The sequence below is a fragment of the Physeter macrocephalus genome, chromosome 9 (genome assembly GCF_002837175.3).
Source record: "Physeter macrocephalus isolate SW-GA chromosome 9, ASM283717v5, whole genome shotgun sequence".
In the NCBI taxonomy this organism is placed as follows: Eukaryota; Metazoa; Chordata; class Mammalia; order Artiodactyla; family Physeteridae; genus Physeter; species Physeter macrocephalus.
In genome coordinates, this window is record NC_041222.1 from 88,641,757 (window position 1) to 88,664,406 (window position 22,650).

Below are 22,650 nucleotides of genomic sequence, written 5' to 3' on the forward strand. Positions count from 1 at the left end.
ACTCTGTCACCACCCTCTCCCACGTCCCAGTAGAGAATTATTCTGACTCAAAATAAATAAATAAATAAGGCACGGCTCATTTGTGAGAATACCACTTCCGCTCAGTTGAAAATTTACCTTGGCATATTACCCTTTCTTCAATTCAGGCTATTGTCTCAGTCTCCTATCATATACAAATAAATTTGGTCTGTTATTACTAACCCAATACTAGGTTTTATTCTAATATCCCCTTATACCACCTGTTTTTTATTTTCCGCTTACTTTGTAGAATGGCTTCTAGTCTTCTTACTTCTCTTAAATTCTAACTTATTTATATTTTAATGATCACAGCAGGAAAATTATATATTGAAATAAGTTATTTTGCCATAAATTACCTTCCTTTTGTTTTATTAAAGATTTTTTTAATTATGTGTGTGAGCTGCTTACATTATCTATACATTTCATCTCAGGTCAGTAAGGGGACCTCATTAAACATGTTATTCAGAATCACTGGTCTACCACTCAACACTGAATACTATAAATCTCTGACAATATATGGGAAAATAACATAATTATGTATCAAGTTTCACCTAATCTTATGAACCGAAGTTGAGTTAACTAAGTTTAATAATCATTTGTCATTTGTTTTCTGAATTAACTGTTCTTATTGTTTGCCTATCTTATCAGAGTTGTCTTTTGCATTTCAATTAATAAATTTTTAGATTACAGACATTAATCCATTATTTATAAAACAGATCTTTTCCCTATCATTCACTTTTAAAATTCAACTTGTTTATGATATTTTTTTGCACCATAGTTTTAACTTTTTATATAGTATATTATTGCCTTTGCAACTTTCGGGCTTAGTATCTTCCTTAAAAAGGGTTTACAATGAAAACACACATCCACACAAATGCACCAAAATGATCACTGCAGCATTATCTAAAATATTCAAAACGTGGATACAACCCAAACAGCCATCAGCTGATGAATGGATAAACAAAATGTAGTGTATCCACGCAGTGTAATATTTGGCCTAAAAAAAAAACAGCGAAGTATCAATACACGTACAACATGGATGAACCCTGAAAACATGCTGAGTGAAAGAAGCCAGTCACAAGGGAGCACATACCTTATAATTCCATTTATATGAAATGTTGAGAGTAGACAAATCAGAAGGGACAAAAAAGGTCGATTGGTGGTTGCCTAGGACTGGTAGAGAAGGAGGGATTGAGCAGCGACAGCTAAAAAGTGTGAAGCTTCTTTTTGGGGCAATGAAAATGTTCAATAATTGATCGTGGTGATAGATGCACAACTCTGTAAATATACTAAAAGCCATTAAACTTTACATTTTAATAGGAGAATTTTAAGGTATATGAATTATATCTCAATAAAGCTTTTTTTTTTAATTTTTAAAAAATACATGGCAACATTCACTTAGACCTAGAAATAGAGCGAAATTACCAGAGAACCATGGAATGAGGATGAGGGCAAAAGAGAAGGTACATATTTGTGGTGGAGTGTGAAAGGGGGCCAAACCCTTAGCCTCCATTGCAAAAAGTCAACAGATAGGTAATATCTAAATTTGAAAATTCCAGAAGTAGAAACACATGTATATTATTTCATATGAAATAACATATACCCCCAAAGAATCAGCCAAAGGGTTTTAAATAACTGCTTCTGGAGTATGGGAAATGGTGTGGAGGAAGGCACTGCTAGTTCTCAAAACAAACCATGTTAAATATGGGTCACAATACTAACTGTATAGATAATTAAGAAAAAGTAAAACTAAACCAATTAAAACAAAATAAAGGATCTCTCTACCTAATGTTTGAAACAATTCTCTAATACTTTCTCCTAACATTGATTAATTTCATTTCTGCTGTTCTCAACTCTGCAGGTGTCTTATTTTCTCTAAAATGCATAAACATTTTTGGCTAGCACCATTCATAAAATAGTACCCTATTTTCTTTCTGATTTCAAAAATCAAACAACTGTATACTAAATAACTATAAAAATCACTCTCTGGACTCTCTGTTTTACTGTCAATTTCTTCGTCCACTCCTATTCTAATGTTCTGCTACTTTAATTATTCTAACAATATTGTATGTTTTGTTATCTAATGTACAGTAAGCATCACGTCTACCAGCTATTATTTTTCAAAATGTCTTAAATATTCTTAAACACAACTCTTTTCAATGAAATTTAAAATACACTGTTGGGATATTTGTTGTTTAATATTTAGGAAACTGACATATTTAAAGTATTAACTCTTTCCCTTTATAACATGGTGCAATGCTGCAAATTTTCAGATCTTGGTTTTTTCCTCAATAAAGACTTAAGAGACTTCATCTTGCACATCTTCAAAGGCTATCTGTTGCCCCTTGTGAATGCTTTTATTTCTGTATCAGTTATATTTTCTAATCACATATTGAGAGTACGTGGAAAGTTTAGTGCTATTTTATATGAACTTTTTCTGGCAAATTTATGAAATATTAATAGACAACAAGTGGTTCTCTTCAATATTCTAAGACAATAATCCATCATTAACTGGAAATATTGGCAGTTACATGTTCTGCTCCAATGTTAATTTCTCATTTCCTTCTCTTGCTGTTTTACTTTAGCTAGGACTTCAAGTCCAACATAATATTAGCAAAAATAATAAGTTCCCTTATTTTATCAATGCCTTTAATGAAAATGTTTCTAGGTATTTCACCATTTAGTACAATGTTTGCTATGCATTTCTAATAGCTTTTTTTCAAGTTGGGGAAATTTATTTCTATGTTCAAACTTGCATTTTAAAAAGACCACTCAGGCCACAGTATAGAAAACAGATTAGAAGCAAGAATATACTAGAATACACTAGACCAATTTCCCTTATGAATACAAATGTAAAAATCCTCAACAAAATACTAGCAAGCCAAATCTAGCAGCCATGACCAAGAGGGACTTATCCCAGGAATGCAAGGGTGGTTCAGCACAAAAATCAATCAAAGTTACACACCACACAAATGGAATAGAAGAAAACATTTGAAAGCTACATGATCATCTCAACTGATCCAGAAGAAACAATGGAAAAAAATCCAACATGCTTTAAATGATTTTTTTTTAATAATAATTTAAAAACCTCAACAAACTAGTAACAGAAGGAAACTTCCTCAACCTAATAAAGGGCATTTATAGAAAACCCACAACTGGGCTTCCCTGGTGGCGCAGTGATGGAGAGTCTGCCTGCTGATGCTGGGGTCACGGGTTCATGCCCTGGTCTGGGAGGATCCCACATGCCGCGGAGCGGCTGGGCCCGTGAGCCATGGCCGCTGGGCCTGCGCGTCCGGAGCCTGTGCTCTGCAATCTGTGCTCCGCAATGGGGAGAGGCCACAACAGTGAGAGGCCCGCATACCGCAAAAAAGAAAAAAAGAAAAAAAAAGAAAACCCACAACTAACATCATACTTAATGTTAAAAGACTGAAAGTCTTCTCCTTAGGATAAATAACTAGATAAGGATGTCTCTGTTTTCATCACTTCTATTCAGTGTTGTACTGGAAATTCTAGCCAGGGTAATTAGGCAAGAAAAAGAAATAAAAGGCATCCAGATAGGAAAAAAAAAAGAAGTAAAACAATTTCCATTCACAAATAACATGATCTTATACAAAGAAAATCCCCATGAATCCACCAAAAACTATTAGAGCTAATAAATGAACTCAATAAAGTTGCATGATACAATATCAATATATAAAAATCAGTTAAATTTCTATACACTATGAATAAACACTCCAAAAATGAGATTAGGAAAACAATTCAATTTGTAATAACATCAAAAAAATACAATACTTAGGAATAAACTTAATCAAGAAAGTTCAAGACTGTACGCTGAAAACTATAAAACACCATTGAAAGAAATTAAGAAAGACCTAAGTAAATAAAAATTTATGATCAATTGGTTTTTGACAAGGATACCAAGACCATTCAATGGTGCAAGACTTTTCAACAAATAGTGGTGGGACAACTAGATACTCACCCACAAAGGAATGGAGTTGGACCCTTTCCCCATACCACATACAAAAATTATCTCAAAATGGATCTAAGAGCTAAAACTATAACACTCTTAGAAGGAAGCAGAGGTATATATCTTCATGATCCTGGATTAGGCAACCGTGTCCTAAATACGACAACAAAAGCACAAGCAACAAAAGAAAAAACAGATAAACCAGACTTCATCAAAATTACCAAGGAAGTGAAAAAACAAGCCACAGAAAATATTTGCAAATCATACATCTGATATGGGGTTTATATTCAGATTATATACAGAATTCTTACTATTCACAATAAAAAGACAACCCAATGAAAAACAGGTGAAGGAGTTGAATAGATATTTCTCCAAAGAAGATATATAAATGAAATGAGGCTCAACATAATTTTTTTTAGAGAAATGCAAATCAAAACCACAATGAGGTATCACTTCATACCCAATAAGATGGCTGTAATTTAAAAAAGGAAACAAATAAGCATTGACAATGATGTGGAGACACAGGAACTCTCATACATACTCTCATATTCTCATACAGTTTGGTGGTTCCTCCAAACACTAAACATAAAATTACCATATGACCCAATGATTCTACTCCTAGATACCTATCCAAAAGAATGAAAACCTATGTTCAAACAAATAATCGTACACAAGTATTCAGCAGCATTACTCATAATATCTAAAAAGTAAAAATACAAAATGTGCTATATCCAGTCAATGGAATATTATTCAGCCATAAAAAGGAATGAAGTGCTGATGCATGCTATAACACAGACGAACTCTGAAAACATTAGGCTGAAAGAACCCAGACACAAAAAGCCACATATTGTATGATTCTACTTCTGTGAAATACCTAGTATAGGCAAACCTGTAAAGACAGAAAGGAAATTAGTGGTTTCTGGAAACTGGGGGGAGGGGGAATATGGAGGAACTGACTAAAGAGCATGGGTTTGTTTTGAAAGTAATAAAAGTTGTTCTGGAATTAAGACAGTGATGATGGCTGTACAACATGGTAAACAACCTAAAAACTACTGAATGTACACTTTGAAAAATTAAAATGGTAAGCTGTGTATTATGTGAATTTCACCTACAGTTACAAAAAAAAAAAAAAGTATACTGGGGTATACCAAACAAGAGGCTACTGCAGAGATCCAGATGAGAGATGACAGCACACAGGCTTCAGGCTGTGGAGTGGAGATGGAAAGCAGACTGCTTCTAGAGATATACTGAAAGCAGTACCAACATAACTATTACCAATAATATTATAAACCCTGTTTATATTCAATCTATAGATACAGCAATGGACAACTGTAAGACCAAAATGTAACTATCATAAACTTTGATGATATAAAGTTACAAATGACAGAAATTGTACAGTTAGAAGATGAAGAATATAGAACAGCAAACATTTTCTGAACTTACACCAAAAAAGTCCAGATACTGTCTACAGAAATAATTATAAAGGTAACACAAACCAGAAAGTGAATAAAATTATCATTCACAGCAAAGACTCAAAATATAAGTTTAAAGTCTTTACTTTTTTATTTTTATTTATTTATTTATTTTTGGCTGTGTTGGGTCTTCGTTTCTGTGCGAGGGCTTTCTCTAGTTGCAGCGAGCGGGGGCCACTCTTCATCATGGTGCGCGGGCCTCTCACTGTCGGGGCCTCTCTTGTTGCAGAGCACAGGCTTCAGACGCGCAGGCTCAGTAGTCGTGGCTCACGGGCCCAGTTGCTCCGCAGCATGTGGGATCTTCCCAGACCAGGGCTCGAACCTGTGTCCCCTGCATTGGCAGGCAGACTCTCAACCACTGCACCACCAGGGAAGCCCCAAAGTCTTTACTTTTGATGAAACGGTTTGAAAGTGAAGAGATGACACGCTTCCATAGTGTTTTTTGTTTTTGTCTTTTTTTATTTTACCATGAGCATATATTGTTACTTTAAAATTTTGTAGACCTCAATAATTTAACTATTTTTACTAACAAATCACTTGTAATACACAAAGAACTGAAAACCACTGACAGAATACTTTTGATAAACCATATATAATTCAGTCACCTTAAAATACTACAAAAGTAGTAAGAAGCTACAATAAAAACATAATGAACTAACCCAGAACTCCTTCACATGAACAAAAGGAGATATGCAATTTTTATAATACCCAAATTTTAGAAACAACATGGAAAATCATTAACAGATGATGACTGTAAACCTAGAAAACCCAAAACAATCGAATAAAAAACTACTGCAACAAAAGAGCATTATTTAAAAGACATGAAATTAAATATCCAGATACAATAGCCTTCATATAGAAGGAAGGAAAGAGAGAGAGGGAGGGAGGAGGAGGTGGGGGGAGGGAGGAAGAAAGGCAAACACACAGAAGATATATTGAAAGAAATCATCTCATTTTTATGAACAACCAGACAGGAGGCAGGATAACCTAGGGTACACTTAACATAAATGTGCAAACCCTACTGGTGGGCACTTCTAAAACTCCCCTTAAAAAAAAACAAAACAAAACAAAATAGAATTGCAAAAATGGAAACACATACCATGTTTTTAGGTAGAAAAAAAGCAGTATCATAAATATTTCCCTAATTTTAAATCCAACACAATGTCAATAAAAATACCAACAAGTCTTTTTCTGAAACTATACATGGAGATTCCAAAACTCATGTGGAAAAATAACCATGCAGGAAGAGCCAAGAAAAAAAAAAAAAAGAAAGAGCAAAGGTGAAGGAGGGAATACCTAGCCCTACCATACACTAAAACACAAGACAGCTTTAATCATAAAATAATGTAGAAGTGCAATATCTACAGAGACCATAATTTAGCTCATGATAAAAATGGCCCTTCAAATCAGTGGGGTAAAGATGAATAAGTGGTGTTGGGACAACTGGATACCCATTTGGAAAAAGATAAAGGGTCTGTATCTCACACTCCCATGATAATTCCTTTATTTTTACATTGGTGGTTTCAAAAGTGGTGATTTTCTTTCATTCCTACCATTCTTCTATAAAAACATCTTCTTCCCTACCCCACCATCTTGAGTAATCACCATGGCTTCATGGATTCTTTATTCAAGGTGCTATAATCCATTATCACTGTATTTTTTTTTTTTTTCCCGGTATGCAGGCCTCTCACTGTTGTGACCTCTCCCGTTGCGGAGCGCAGGCTCTGGACACGCAGGCTCAGCGGCCATGGATCACGGGCCCAGCCGCTCCGCGGCATGTGGGATCTTCCCGGACCGGGGCACGAACCCGTGTCCCCTGCATCGGCAGGTGGATTCTCAACCACTGTGCCACCAGGGAAGCCCTATCACTGTATTTTTTAATGTTCAAAGCCCTTGTAAGCTTATATCCTGACATGTTCCTTCTAGTATTTAACATGTTTCTATGTCCTTCTGACATGTTCCTTTTAGTATTTGAACACTTCCTTGCTTTTTGACTCACAAAGATATTCCAGGCTCACCTTTCACTTTCCCTGCTCCAGACCTGAAATCAGACATTTCTCCTAAGAGCTCTAGCTTCTTTCAGTGGGGGAACAGTCTTTAGAAACCAAAATCTGGACATTAGATATGTTCACTGCTACTATGGTATCATTCCTTTTAGACTGTTTCAATGGTCAGAATAGGAAATAAATATAAACACGTACGTATACAATATACTTATGGTTTTTGTAAGTTTGTCCTGATAACTCTAATTCAAATCCAAGGTAACAGGTTTCTTACTCACCTTCCCCCATCCCATATTTGTACTTTCTCTCTCCTACCATAGTGAAAAGTCTGTTTCCCAAGAACAACATTTTTTTCATTTACTCTATTTTATAATAAAAAGAAAACATATTCAGAATTACTAAGCCCAACTATGCTAACAACAGACTACTAAGTAAATTTCAAGATTCTTTTTGACTCATAACTAATTGATCTAAATGATAACAACTTATTCAAAACAATAATGCCAACCATGTATGGGGTGACTGTAGCTTACAGAAAAGGGTAATAAATGACAGTAATGTTATATGGAATGGGAGGAAAGAAATAGGAATATGCATTTATACCATTACCACCATGAAGCAGTATAATGTTATTAAAAAGCAGGAGTGGATTAGTTGTAAATATATATTGCAAACAACAGGGTAACCGATAACAGTTACAAATACATAATAATCCAACTATTTAAATAATTACTTTAGGTATGAATGGTCTAAAATACACTAATTAAAAGACAGATACTGTCAGAGTGGATTAAAAACAAGACCCAACTATATGTTGTATACAAAAATTCCACTTTAAACATAAAGACAGAGACTGATTAAAAATGAAGAGATGAAGAAAGATAAACCATGGTAACACTAATAAAACCTGGAGTAGCTACATAATTTCAGAGACAGCAGATCTCAGAACAAGGAATAGTCTCAGGGAGAAAAAGGGGCATTACATAATGCTGGAGGGGTCATTTCTCCAACATAATAACCCATGTGTATCCACCTAACAATAGAGCATCAAATTGCATGATTTAAAAACTGAAAGAATTACAAGGAGAAATAAACAAATCCACTAGCATAGTTGCAAATTTCAACTCACCTCTATCACTTATAGATCCAGCAGGCAGAAAATCAATTAAGGGTATAGCTGAACTGAACACCAACAAAAAATCAACTAAATCTAACTGAATACTAGATCTACTTGAATATAGAACACTGCATCCAACAACAGCAGACTACTCATTCTTCCCAAGGTCATACTGATATTCACCATGACAGACCACATTGGGGCCAAAAACACACCTTAACAAATTTAAAATAGAAATCAGGGCTTCCCTGGTGGTGCAGTGGTTAAGAATCTGCCTGCCAATGCAGGGGACAAGGGTTCAAGCCCTGGGCTGGGAAGCTCCCACATGCCGCAGAGCAACGAAGCCCGTGTGCCACAACTACTGAGCCTGTGCTCTAGAGCCCGCAAGCCACAACTACGGACGCCCGCGTGCCTAGAGCCCACCCTCCGCAACAAGAGATGCCAACGCAATGAGAAGCCCACACACCGCAATAAAGAGTAGCCCCCGCTTTCCGCAACTAGAGAAAGCACGCACGCAGCAAGGAAGACCCAACGCAGCCAAAAGTAAATAAAATAATAAATAAATTAAAAAAAAAAAAAAAAAAAAAAGAAATCATACTGAAGTATGCTCCTAGATGACAATGGAAATAAACCTAGAAATCAATAACAGAAAGACAGCTGGAAAACCTCAAAATACTTAGAGATTAAATAAGGTACTTAAGTAAAATATAAGTAAATGAAGAAATCTCAAGAGAAATTTAAAATACTTCTAACTATATGAAATTGAAAATAAAACTTATCAAAATACATGTGACACAGCAAAAGCAGTGCTTAGGGAAAACTTACAGCATTGAATGCACATATTAAGAAACGTCTACAATTGGTAATCTAAGCTTCCACCTTAAGAAACTAGAAAACAAACAACAAATTAAATTAAAATAAGTGGGAAGAAAAGTAAAAATCAGCAGAAATCAATGAAATTGAAAGTAGAAAATCAGTAAAGAAAAATCAATCAAATCAAAAGTTAGTTCTTTATTAAAAAGATCAGTAAATTGATAAGCCTCTAGCCAGGCTAGCCATGAAAAAAAAGAGAGAAAACAAATTACTAATATCAGAAATGAAAGAGAATATCAATTACTAACATCAGAAGTTCATCACTACTGAATCCCACTGATACCACAAGCATAATAAAGAAATATTATGAATGACTATATGCCAACAAATTTGCTAACTTACATGAAATAAACCAATTCCTTGAAAGGCACAAGCTACCAGGACAAGAAATAGATAAGCTGAATAGGCTAAATCTATTTCTATTAAAGAAACTGAATCAGTAATTAATAAGCATCTAAATCAGAAAGCATCAGATGCAGATGGTTTTACCAGTGAATTCTACCAAAACATTCAAAGAAAAAAAATGATACAATTTCTCTAAAATCTCTTCCAGAAAATAGAAGCAGAATGGGCACTTCCTCGCTCATTGTATGAAGTCAGCATTACCCGTATACCAAAACCAGACAAAGACATCACAGGAACGGAAAACAAAAGACCACTATTGCTCATAAACATAAATGCAAAAATCCTCAACAAAATGTTAGCAAATTAAATCCAGCAATGTATAAAAATAATTACAACCCAAAATCAAGTGGGATTTATTCCAGGTGTGAAAGACTGGTTCAATATTTGAAAATCAATTAATGTTATACATCATATCAACAGGCTCAACACGAAAAGTCATACAATCATCTCAATAGATGCAGAAAAAGAATTTGACAAAATTCAACCAGATAAAAACACTTAAACTATGAATAAACAAAGGCTTCTTCAACCTGATAAAGGACATCTACCAAAAAACCCACAGCTAACATCATACTTAATGGTGAAAGACTGAATGCCTTCCCCTCAGATCAGGGAAAAGACTATGATGTCTGTTCTTGATACTTTTATTCTACACTGTAACAGAGGGTCCAACGGGGGTGATTACCCAAGAGAAAGAAATAAAAGGCATCCAGATTGGAAAAGAATAAGTAAAATTTCTTCTGTGTGTACATGACCTGGATCCTGTATATAGAAAATATTAAGAAACCCACTAAAAAACTATGAGAAGGGCTTCCCTTGTGGTGCAGTGGCTGAGAGTCCGCCTGCCAATGCAGGGGACACGGGTTCGTGCCCCAGTCCGGGAAGATCCCACATGCCGCGGAGCGGCTGGCCCCGTGAGCCATGGCCGCTGAGTCTGCACGTCCGAAGCCTGTGCTCTGCAACAGGAGAGGCCACAACAGTGGGAGGCCTGCGTACCGCAAAAAAAAAAAAAAAGAAAACTATGAGAAAAAATCATCAAGTTCAGGAAAGTTGCATGATACAAGATCAACATACAAAAACAATTGTATTACTGTACGCTAGCAATGAACAATCCGAAACAAAACTAAGAAAACAATTCCATTTACAATAGTATCCAAAAAGAATGAACTAGCTAGAAATAAATTTAACAAAAATAGTGTAAGACTTATACAATGAAAACTACAAAATACTGCTGAATGAAGTGATATTCCATGTTCATGGAATGTTAAATTTTACATTGTTATAAAGGCAATATTCCCCAAATTGATCTACCGATTCAATGCAATTCCTATCAAAATACCAGTTGACTTGACTTCCTTGAAAAAACTGAGAATTCTTTAGAAATTCTGGTATAAACTCTTCAGAAATGGTACTGACATAAAGATAGACATGTAGATAAATGGAATACAACTGAAAGTACAGAAACAAACTCTATGTTTACAGTCAATTAATTTTCAACAAGGGTGCCAACACAATTCTGTGGTGAATAAGTCTCATCAATAGCACTGGTACACTGGATATCCAAAGCAAAAGAATGAAGGTAACCTCTTACCTCACAACATACACAAAAATTAACTCACAATTGATCACAGACACAAACGTGAAGAGCTAAAACCATAAAACTGTTGGAAGGAAACAGTTATAAATCTCTGTGATCCTGGGTTAGGCAACAGTTTCTTAGATATGATCCAAAAGCTCAGCAACAAAAGAAACAAATAAATTGTACTACATCACAATTAAAAACCTAGGGTCTTCTAAATTAACAAGAATAAAAAGAACCCATAGGAGAAAATATATTCAAGTCATGTATCTGATTAGAGACTTGCATCCAGAATATATAAAGAACTCTTACAATTCAACAACAAAAAGACAAACAACCCAATTAAAAAGGATTTGAGAAGACATTTCTCTAAAGAAGAAATACGCATGACCAATAGGCACATGAAAAGATACTCAACATCTTTAACTATTAGGGAAGTCCAAATCAAAGCCACAATGAGATATCACTTCCCAACACACCCAATGGCTATAATCAAAAACCAAACAAGTACTGTTCATGATGTGAAGAAATTAGAGCCCTTATACTTTGCTGGTGGGAATGTAAAATGCTGCAGCCACTTTGGAAAACTTTGGCAGTTCCTCAAAATGTTAATCATAGAAGTACAATTACCATACGATCCAGCAATTGCACTCCTAAGTGGAAATAAAAAAGGATGTCCATAAAAATTTATACATGAATGTTCTAAGCAGCATTGTTCACAAGATCCAGAAAGTGGAAATGATCAAAATGTACATCAATAATGAACAGACAAAAAAATCCAAACAATGGAATCCAAACAATGAAGTACTGATACATGCCACAACATAACAGAATCTTGAAAACCAAATGCTAAGTGAAAGAAGCCATAAACAACCACATATGATTTCTTTATGTGAAATGTCCAAAGTAGAAAAATCTATTGAGACAGAAAGTAGATGATAAATGGGTCTCAGTCTGGGGGGAGAGGAAGTATTGAGAATGAGGAGACACTGCCAAAGAGAACAGGGTTTCTTTCTAGATTGATAAAAATGTTCTAAAATTGGATTGTGGTGATGGTTGCACAACTCTGTAAATATGCTAAAAACAACTGTACATTTTTAATTTTATATGTGAATTAATCTCAGTAAAATTTTAAAATATATACATCTATCTAAATATATAGCTTTATTGAGATAGAATTCACATGCCATGAAATATACGGAATTAAACAATGTATTCTTTAACACATGAGAAAAATGTGAAAGGAATCAACCTGTTTTAAAAAAAAAAAAAAAAAGCATGTAGTAGGAAGATGAGCTAGCTGACCTCTGCAACAGGCCACCTGAGACATGATACAGGCTTGGACAAAAGCAGTGTTGGTAAAGAAGAACATGGATAAAAATGGAAAGACCACAAAGGCACTTGGGAAGACCTGATGATAAGCCAGATGTGAATGATGAGGTAAGAAGGAGCAGGCATTAAGAATAACTTGAATTATGCATTTGCTTGTTTGCTCTACTTCTACCAGAAGTTGGTATAAGGTTCACAAAAATGATCTTTAAAATGGGTCACAATTATGAGTAGAAGCCTGCAAGGCTGGGAGAAGGTTGGTAGGGAGAAGGGAGAGGTCATTCCAGAAAGTGTGTGCAAAAGCACAGACACATAAGAGCAAGAAAAGGTAAAGCTTAGGTGCAGCAGAAGGGAGATGGATGGTCTGTAAAGGCTTGCAGCTTTGAGGGCTTGTAGGCATTAGAGACCACTAGAGGTTTTTAACTGAACAGAGATGTGATTCTTGCTTGGCCTTGAAAAAATAACCCCAGCACCAGTGCAAAGAACAAACTGGGAAGGAGAATGACTGGAGACCAGTTGACCTATAAAGGCAGCCACTGCAGGAAACCAGGAGAGACCTCTGTAAACCATGACCGGGACTGCTGCTGTAAAACCCTGAGTAGGCTGGACAACAATGCAAGAAATAACGACTAAAGAAAGTTGGTAGTCTAACTGTGCTTCCGCAACAGATTACAAATATGGAACCCAAGCAACCTATGAGTACCGATGTATTCTGCATTTACCCACCTCCACCAACCTAAAGAGGCCTACAGGGCAGAGAGCAGCCTGGGGCTCCTCTGACCCAGTGGAGTTGTCATATTCCCTGCAGGCTGCTAAGGGCACCAAATTTTGGACTCGCCTCTAATAAGCAAAGGCACCAGGGAGATTCCTTCACCTGCACCAGCCTGAACTCATGTTTTTCTTTGCACTGCTTATTGCTGGTTTGACAGTAAAGCAAAGCAAAGCATATATAATGTTAAACAAAACTGAGTTGTCACCTTGCCAATCCTGAAAGGAAGTGGGTCAATTTTCTTAAGAACCCGTATTCCCTAATAGCTGATTTTTACATTTCAAGTGACAAAACATTCTGAATTTATCAAACTGACTTATATTCTGATTTCTTTTCCTTGACCCATTTGAAACCTAACTGAAGGACTTTCCAGACATTTTATAAAAATTTACTTTCAATGTGCATTCATTTAGGTCAAAAAAATACAGAATATGGTGCACACTACTAGCTGTACCTGCAATGCATTTGTAGCTAATGTACTGCTGGTTCACCTAACGTAATTGAAATCCTGGCAAGACTAAGCTTACCCAAAAGATGTTAGCGTTCATGGCTCTAATCACTCCAGTGCCAATCTACTTTCCAGCTGAATTTCTCAATATTCTGCCTGTCATGCCACTACAACCACACTTGCCTTATGCCATTTCTCCAAAACACCACACATGTTCCCATGCCATGCCTTTCACCATGCTCTTGTCTGTCTGAAATGATAAACAAATAAAAGAAATAACTCATCATACTCCAGAAGACCCCCTTATGAGCTAGATTGATACTCAGTGAGCAATTTATATTACACTCTCGTCTAATCTCCACAGTAGGCATACAAAGTTGGTATTAATTTTCCTATTTTTACACAGAAGAAAATTGAAGCACAGAGAAGTTTGCCTAGGAACCCTCACTAATGTCACATTCCATTGCAAAGAATGCCTTGGACCCCTTTTCATCTGGCAAAACCCTAACTTAACCCTCAGAATCCCCTTCTGGAGTCTTCCAATCTCCCCAGATATAGCTGATCATATGAACCTTGGGGTATTACAGCCCTTTGCTCTTGCCAAGCCTTTAAAGTTAGCATAACCTTTTAATCACCACTATCTTCCTCGCTATACTGGGTGCTGCTTAAAGAAAGCAATGATGACTTAACTCGTTTTGCACTTCTGCTTAACCGATTATAGGTGCTCAATAACTGCATGTCAAAATTCAATGACTACTCTTCTGGCAAACTGCTATTTCCACCTTTCATGATCCATTTAACTTCTCCCAACAAGGCAAGTGAAAGGAATTGAGCTTTAACAGCAATCCCACCGACTGGCACACATCCTCTATCACAACCCTTCTTCCCACTGTATTGTACTGCTAATGCATCTATCTCCTCCCAAGGAGGTAGCTCAAGGGCAAGATCAACAACGTCCACAATTGTGTCCCTCAGGGCTTAGCAAGGGAATTGGAAGACCAAGAAAATGCTCAAAATTGTCTAACTGAACTGAAATAGTACACAAAACTAACTTTCTAAGATAAAATGGGCAAGGGGAAAAATTGTTCCAGATGCACCGCTTTAAACTGAAGAAGACTCAGAATAATAAGGTGCATTCTCAAGGCAGCTTCCGAAACTCTCCGCCTGATAGCTGAGTTGACAGAAAGGAATCACAGAGCAAGAACAAAATCTGGAAGCAAATATCACACACCCGGTTTATTGACCTTGGCTCGTCTAGAGGACGTAAGCTGCATTTCTGTCTTCGGCGCCGAGTAGGGCCACTTTTACAGGTAAGCTGCTCCGTAGGACACCTTTAGGCAAGGAGAGCACTATATAACTGCAATGCTTGGGTGGGGGAGGGGAAGGGCCCCCAAGCCCCTCGGCGGACACTGACGTCAGCCCGGACACTTGACCTTGCAACCCCTTCCTAGGACCGGCGGCCGCCCGCGTCGCGCCCCTCACCTCGGTTCTCCTCCTCCAGATACCGCACCCGCAGCTCGTCCTCCGTCTTCACCTCAGAGCTGTAGCCCCTCCGCCAGGCCGCCCCCCCGGCCGCGGGTATCCAGCTCCGAGCCCGGGTCTCCGGGTCGACCCGCGGGACCGTCCAGGAGCCGGACAGCCTCCACCCAGGGCCGAGCCGCGCACAGCAAGCGGCCACCAAGCGAGCGCGGCCGGCCTGCAACGTGCCCAAGGCCCCGGGTGCCGCTGCCGCCGCCGCCGCCATGTTCACTGTTTACGGCGTGAGCCTACGGCTGCTGCCCCGCCCCCGCCGCGCGCAGGCCAGCCCCCCGCACGCCGCAGGGCATGCCCAGGCCCCGCCCCTAGCTCGCCCCGCCCAGCCACGCCCCCAGAGCCTCCCTCTCGCGCCAGGCTCCGCCCCCGAATCCTCGCCCCCACCCCCCCCCCCCCAACACCGATGACTGAGCGTTCCAGTTTCCACTTTCTCAGGCCTCCCTTGCCTGACAGGAGGTGTAATGGCTTGTACAGCAAAGGCAGGGAGAAAGTAGTTTTCCAAGGCTGTGGAATATTTTATGGGGAACATATTCTATAAGAACTCCCCGGAGAGAGTCGCCTCCTTACACTCCCTGGGCCATGCCCTGGGGTCATGAGTTAGCGGCAAAGGTGAACTAAAATGTTTGGTCTCAGGTTTGGCTGACAGGGTAGCAGCTCTGCGTGGGACTCCGGTTTACTCATATATATAAGGGCCAAGGGTTATCGGTTAAACATGCCTATAAACATACATGAGGCTTACCATACAGAGTTCAGGAAGGGAGTGAGAACAGCCAATAAAAACAAGGGTCCTCAGCCCACCAACTCAAGCATGTGGCACGGCCCGTCCCGGAGTCTCGTCCTAATCAGGAACCACCATCTTAACAAAGAGGCTCAGCCAAACCTTATGCTGAGGTGGGATTTAGAGCACAGAGGCCCTTCCCTCAACCAGAAACGCAGAATATCAACTTAGAGTGTAGGTGGCCATCAAAGCACACTGTATACAATTTTCTCCTACCTAGCTTTTATCAAATCTCAACGGAGAAAAGGCGTGTTTGGGAATATTGTTTGAAAAACATGCTGCTATGAGACTATTCCCACTGCCACACAAATTTCTGCTGTTGTGCACTGATTACATTTTTGAGTATTAAGCAAAACTTCCTCCAATGTTAGACCCCCCCCCAGCTTTATCCAAAATGAAAAGAAAAAGCCAATTGGGTTCCATTTCTGTGTATCCTGTGAGAACGTTGTTGAGGGCATCTTTTATTCTATCTTCTGTAAAGGTACCACTTGTGAAATCTCTTGAAGTTGAAGACAAGGAAAAACTTTGCTTCCTCTTGTATCTTTCCCCTTTTCTTATAATCATGTTCACTTTTTCTGCTAAGAAACTCAGAATTCTATTTACAGTTCAACTACTGCAATAATTGCAATATTTATTTACTGTTTAAATATTTAATTATTAAATATTAATTTAATATTTTTATTATTTAATCAATAGCTATTTAATTAAATATTTAATTACTGTTCCATTGTATTAGTTGCTAATTGTTTTGATATCTTTATGTTGGCTCATCAATAGATTTTAAATTCAAATAAAGGAGTTATAGAACACTTGACACAGTACTATTTGAAATAATATAACCTCAGAAAACACTTGTGATTGATTAGGACAACTGCAGAAGGCTAATCATAGATTGTTTATGTTATATTAGAAACCGGAGTAAGAAGGATGGCCTATGGTTTTGATGAGCACAGAGCCAGTTGAGGAAACACCACTTAGGGACACTTGCTTCTTCCCTAAGAGTTGTGACTCTGGTCTTTATTGAAAGGAGTCATGTGGGTATGCCCATCTGTGAAGAAAATTGATTCTTGAAAGTTAGTGCAAATAACAAATATCACCATGACTGTGACAACCTGTCAGGGGTGACAACTAATAGAGAATTGCCAAATATCAGCTCGGACATGGCTTTGGATCGTCTCTCCACAATTGCTTTGCTTTGAGACATCCATGAGTTATTTAAACACTCCATGCTTCCATGTCTTCATCTGCAAAATAGCTAGTATGATATCTATTTCACCTCAGAAATTCTTTAACTTCAATTTCTTCATCTATAGAATGGGAAGGATTATGCCCATTTTATAGTGTTGACAGCATAAGTATGTGTGAAAATTAATAAAAGGAAAGCGCAACTAAAATAGGAGTCTGGAAGGCCTATGGAGGGAACTCTTAACATCCTACCATTCATTGTCAATTACCCCAAGCAGGAAGAGGACAATTACCCCAACAGGAAGCTGGTTAGTTACTTACCCCAGGAAGTAACCTGCACTCCCAAACAGGAAGTACAACTACTTTACTACCACAGGGGAGGAAGGAAAACTTCCTTCTTGCCCAGCAACAAGCCCAGCCAATAGAAAACACCATAGCTCAGCCAATGAGGAGCCAGTGTCACCTGAACTTTTACTTTACTGCAATGAAATTTTATTTTTTCTTTGCTGATAACTTCTTTTCCTTGTCCCACCCTCCTTACTACAAAAGCCTTCTTTGTTGTGTAACCTCTCCAAGTAGCTCTTGGTTTGCTAGATTTCATAAAGCCAATTAGATCTTCAAATTTACTCAGTTAAATTTTGTTTTTTAATACGTTATGCCCATTTTATAGGGTTGATGGCATAAGTGTAAAGCACTTGACATCAAGAAATGGGAACAGAATAGATAATGTTAATGACCATTTATCAACTTCCTTTTTAATCCATTCCGGACTTTAGATTTGTTATTTAATGTCCAGAAAACTTCAAAGTTGGTATTATTATCTCAGTTTTGCAGATGAGGACACTGAGATTAAGTTACTTACCAAACCCTACAGCTAATAAGTCATGAAGCTGGAATTTGAACCCTGATATATCTGACCTCAGTCCCCATGTTCTTAATCACTGTTTTGCACAACCTCTCAATAAGTCTTAAGGTGTCCAATAAAATTTAATTTCCTTTGGTTCCTTCTACTTTTCAGTAAAAGATGTGATCTGGGAACAATGAGTATCAGTTGGGAGAGGAGGGTAGGGCTGGTGTTTGCGGAATTCTATTACTACTACAATTACCACCATTGGTTTACAGGATTTGCGATCTTGCCTCCAGCTAGCTCTCAGCTAACAGTCTTTTTATTCTGCCACATCCTGACATTTTTCTAATGCTTACTTCTATGTAATATTAAACGTGTGCAATACAGGATGACCAACACTGAGCTCCTGGAATACAGCCAACCCCCAGTGGCAAGAGCCATTCCTCCTAGAACACAGCTCTGTGCACAGAACACATAGGAGGTCATAGGTGTCACCAGTAAAATGAAACACTTACCAACATGTGACCAACCACAAGTGGAGAGACAAAAATAGCAAACACTATGTGAGGAACAAAGCAAAACTTCTGGGCTTTTTCAAAATGAGGGTATATTTTAAAACTGTCTTACCTGAAACAATCAACGAGAAAGTGGTATATCAGAGTAAAGGCTGGACCACCCATGAATACGATGGCTTAAATAAGAGAGAATGTTAACCATCCAGACATGGTAAGCTGCCTCTTCCATCTTCGACATGGGACTTCACTTCTGGTTCTGGACCTAGAGTAGCTGCTCCCTGCCACCAGCAAGACAGAAAAGATGAAGGGAGCACCCAATTTTATCAAGGCACCTACTCCTTCTACTCACCTCCTGCAACCACACAGTCTCCACAGCAAAGGGGGCCCAAAAATATAACCTTGTGCTAGGCAGCCATATACCCAACTACAATTCTATTACTATATAAAAGGGGGATTACAGATATTCGGGAGCACAATCTGCTACAGAGTCTTTTTTCTTTTCTTTTTTTTTTTGGCTGCATTGGGTCATCATTGCTGTGTGGGCTTTCTCTAGTTGTGGCAAGCGAGGGCTACTCTTCGTTGTGGTGCGCGGACTTCTCATTGCGGTGGCTTCTCTTGTTGCGGAGCACGGGCTCTAGGCACACGGGCTTCAGTAGTTGTGGTGCATAGGCTCAGCAATTGTGGCTTGCAGACTCTAGAGCGCAGGCTCAATAGTTGTGGCACACAGGCTTAGTTGCTCCACGGCATGTGGGATCTTCCCGGACCAGGGATCGAACCCTGGCAGGCTGGGATCAAACCCTGCGCCACCAGGGAAGTCCCTGCTACAGGGTCTTTTCATTTTTCACTTTTAAACCAAAACTTTCATGAATCCTAAGATAAAGATTCACAGCCCTAAATTATGATAGGTTTCACAAGAAAGAGCTGGAACTACAAACTGAAGACTGTCTTTCCACATAAGCTATCTAGGAGCAATTGCTAATTATATGTTTCAGAATTGAACGATAATATAAAAGACAAATGTATGAAATTGTGTATACAGTTACAGTCATGTTAAATCTGTGAGGCTCTACATATACAGTGACACATGGGAACAATTGTAATCTACGTGTTCTATGATATAAAACTATGAGAAACTATGAACACTGACAATGATCAGAAAATGATAGAAATATATACATATAATTGTATTCATGGTAAGAAATATATACATATAATTGTATTCATGTTAAGATAGTTGTCTGTGTAATTTTCTATAAAGCTTTTTAAGTATTAAATAGGCATTTAAAATACTTGTAACTTTAATTTAAGGTACAGAGAATGGACAGGGTACATTTCAAGAAGGATGCAAAGTTTTAGTCATGCTTAGTCCCAAAATAAAAATTAAAACAACAGGCCCCTGAATTTCTTTGGGTCTCCTTTAAATCCCCAGACTCTTGGAGGTTTTTAGTGAACCTCTCCCAAGGTCATTGTCCCCAGAGAAAAAGCATGGCAGAGGACACCCTCTTTCATTCTGCCCTGAAGAGGTGTCCTTGACCAGACACCACACTCTATCCCCCACCAATATTATGTAGATCATATTTATAGGTGCCAACTACAACCATGTGTGCCTGTGAGTTCCTGAGACCTATGAGACAGAGAGTAGGTGTTGCATAGACATGGAAACTGAGGGTTTAAATTACTGAAAGTTACATAGCTATATGTTACACAGCTGAGACTCAAACACTTGACTCCAGAAACTGAGTTCTTAATTATTACCTTGTATTATCTACTTTTCCCAAATAATCATCAGGGCTTTACCCTACCCATCCCTACCCCCACTCCCATCTGTGGGGAATTTGGCCAATCCCTTCTTATCCTCTCATTTGGAAACTTCACCCTCTGCATTAGATCCTGTGTGATCATGATTTCCCAGATATTGCCTCTTCCCCCTGCCAACCCCGTAATTGTCAATGGCATATGCACTCATACACACAAACAGACATACACACCAGACTCTGAAGATACATGCCATCATTATCTAGGCATGGGAGAGATGGGGACATTGGGGGAATGATAGTTAAAGAATATGTGGCTTCTTTTGGGGGTGATGAATATGTTCTAAAATAGCGGTGATGGTAGCACAACTCTGAGAATATACTTAAAACCATTGAATTGTACATTTTGAATGGGTGAATTGTATGTGAATTATATCTCAGTAAAAGACGGGGTAGATTAGGACTCCTTGAAGACATGGCTGGTTCTATATCTGAGACAGAGAAAATACAAGGAGAGTCCAGAATATCTTCTTGTGCCAGCAAACAATGAGTTGCTCAAAGATTGGTGGATCTCCATCAGTGAAAGGACACGGCTTGAAAGGAATCCCACTGGGCAAATCTGGGAAAACTACAGCATCAAAGGGAATAATGCCAGTAACGATACTAACATTTCGAATTTTTTTTAATCCAATGAAAAACTAAGTAAATGGATGGCAGATGGTGGCTGCCAGTTTCTCACTCTTGGAGTGGGAGAATACAGATAAGCCAGGGGAGGTGCTAGAAAGATGTATGTGATAAGGGAATAGAGTTGGAGACATCAGTATAAACTCATATTTAGCTTAGTATAGATACAGATGGTTACATATAGAAATATTTAGAAAAGTTTATGTACATGGGTTAGTATACACACATATATTTCCTTGCTCTCTCAGCAGAGTGACTTAGAAGCAATGACATCCCAGTATCAATGAGCACACTTAGTGCCCAGATCTTGGTTTCTAATACCATTCTTCAGTAATAGTGGTCCCTGTTGAAATGGCTGATTCTAGGACTGGGATAGCATAGGAAATATACAAGATAAGCCCGAAGGATGTTGCCAATAGCCAAATCTGGATAGAAAGAAGGTGAGAGAGAGAGAGAGGGAGGAAGGAAGGAAGGAAGGAAGGAAGGAAGGAAGAAAGGGGTATAGGATTATAACTCAAAGCATAAAATAAATATCCATGAATACTCACTGATATAGATAAATAAATAAGGAGAGAAGAGACATATCACTCAAGCAAAAGAATTTCAAATAATTTATCTACATACTCTGCTCTCGAGGAGGGAGAACATTACTCTCCACTACTTAAGTGTTGGCTGTATGTAGTAACTTCCTTCCAAAAAGTACAGTATGGAAAGGGGAATAGAAAGGCTAATTTTACAGTGGAAAAACCTGACAAACACCACCACAGCCAAGTGATCAAGATTAACATCAACAGGGATAAGCCATGATGATAGTATGCAGTCTTGATATGATATGATGAAAATGGCATCTTCCCTCCATGGTCTTCCTCCCAAAACCCATAACCACATTCTAATCATGATAAAAAATATCAGACAAATCCCAATTGAGGGACATTCTAGTAACCACCTAACCAATACTTCTTAAAACTGTCAAGATCATCAAAAATTAGTCTCAGAAACTGTCACAGCCAAGAGGAGCCTAAGGAGACATGACAGCTAAATGTAGTGTGGGATCCTGGCTGGATCCTGCAACAGAAAATGAACATTAGGTTAAAATTAAGGGAATCCAAATAAAATATAGACTTTAATTAACAATAAGATGTCAATGCAGGTTCATTGGTTGTAACAAATGTACCATACTAATGTAGGATGTGAATAATAGGAGAAACTGGGAGTAGTGTATATGGGAACTTTCTGTCCTATGTTCTCGATTTTTCTGTAAGTCTAAAACAGTTACAGAATTTTTAAAAATTATTAAAACAAAATAAAAGATAGATGCCACAGTCCACCTGGACCCTAATTCAAGGCCAATGAGCCTGTGCTGCCCTGGACTGA

At 38.2% G+C, this 22,650-nt stretch overlaps 1 protein-coding gene across 6 annotated transcripts in view; it reads right to left on the reverse strand.

Moving 5' to 3' along the window:
* AUH (AU RNA binding methylglutaconyl-CoA hydratase) overlaps positions 1-15,752 on the reverse strand; it is a 174,802-nt gene extending 159,050 nt beyond the window's left edge. For 4 of the 6 annotated variants that reach the window (XR_003681316.2, XM_028494170.2, XM_028494169.2 and 1 more), the window contains exon 1: positions 15,463-15,739. Coding sequence is in view for 4 of the 6 variants with exons in the window: in XM_028494170.2 (XP_028349971.1) it covers positions 15,463-15,724 (262 nt within the window). In the remaining 2 variants the exon portion in view is untranslated. Of the gene's footprint in view, positions 1-14,163; positions 14,231-15,211; positions 15,312-15,462 lie in introns of all 6 variants that reach the window. The other 2 variants (XM_055087304.1, XM_007109401.2) reach the window with 2 other exon arrangements.
* Positions 15,753-22,650: the final 6,898 nt, after the last annotated feature.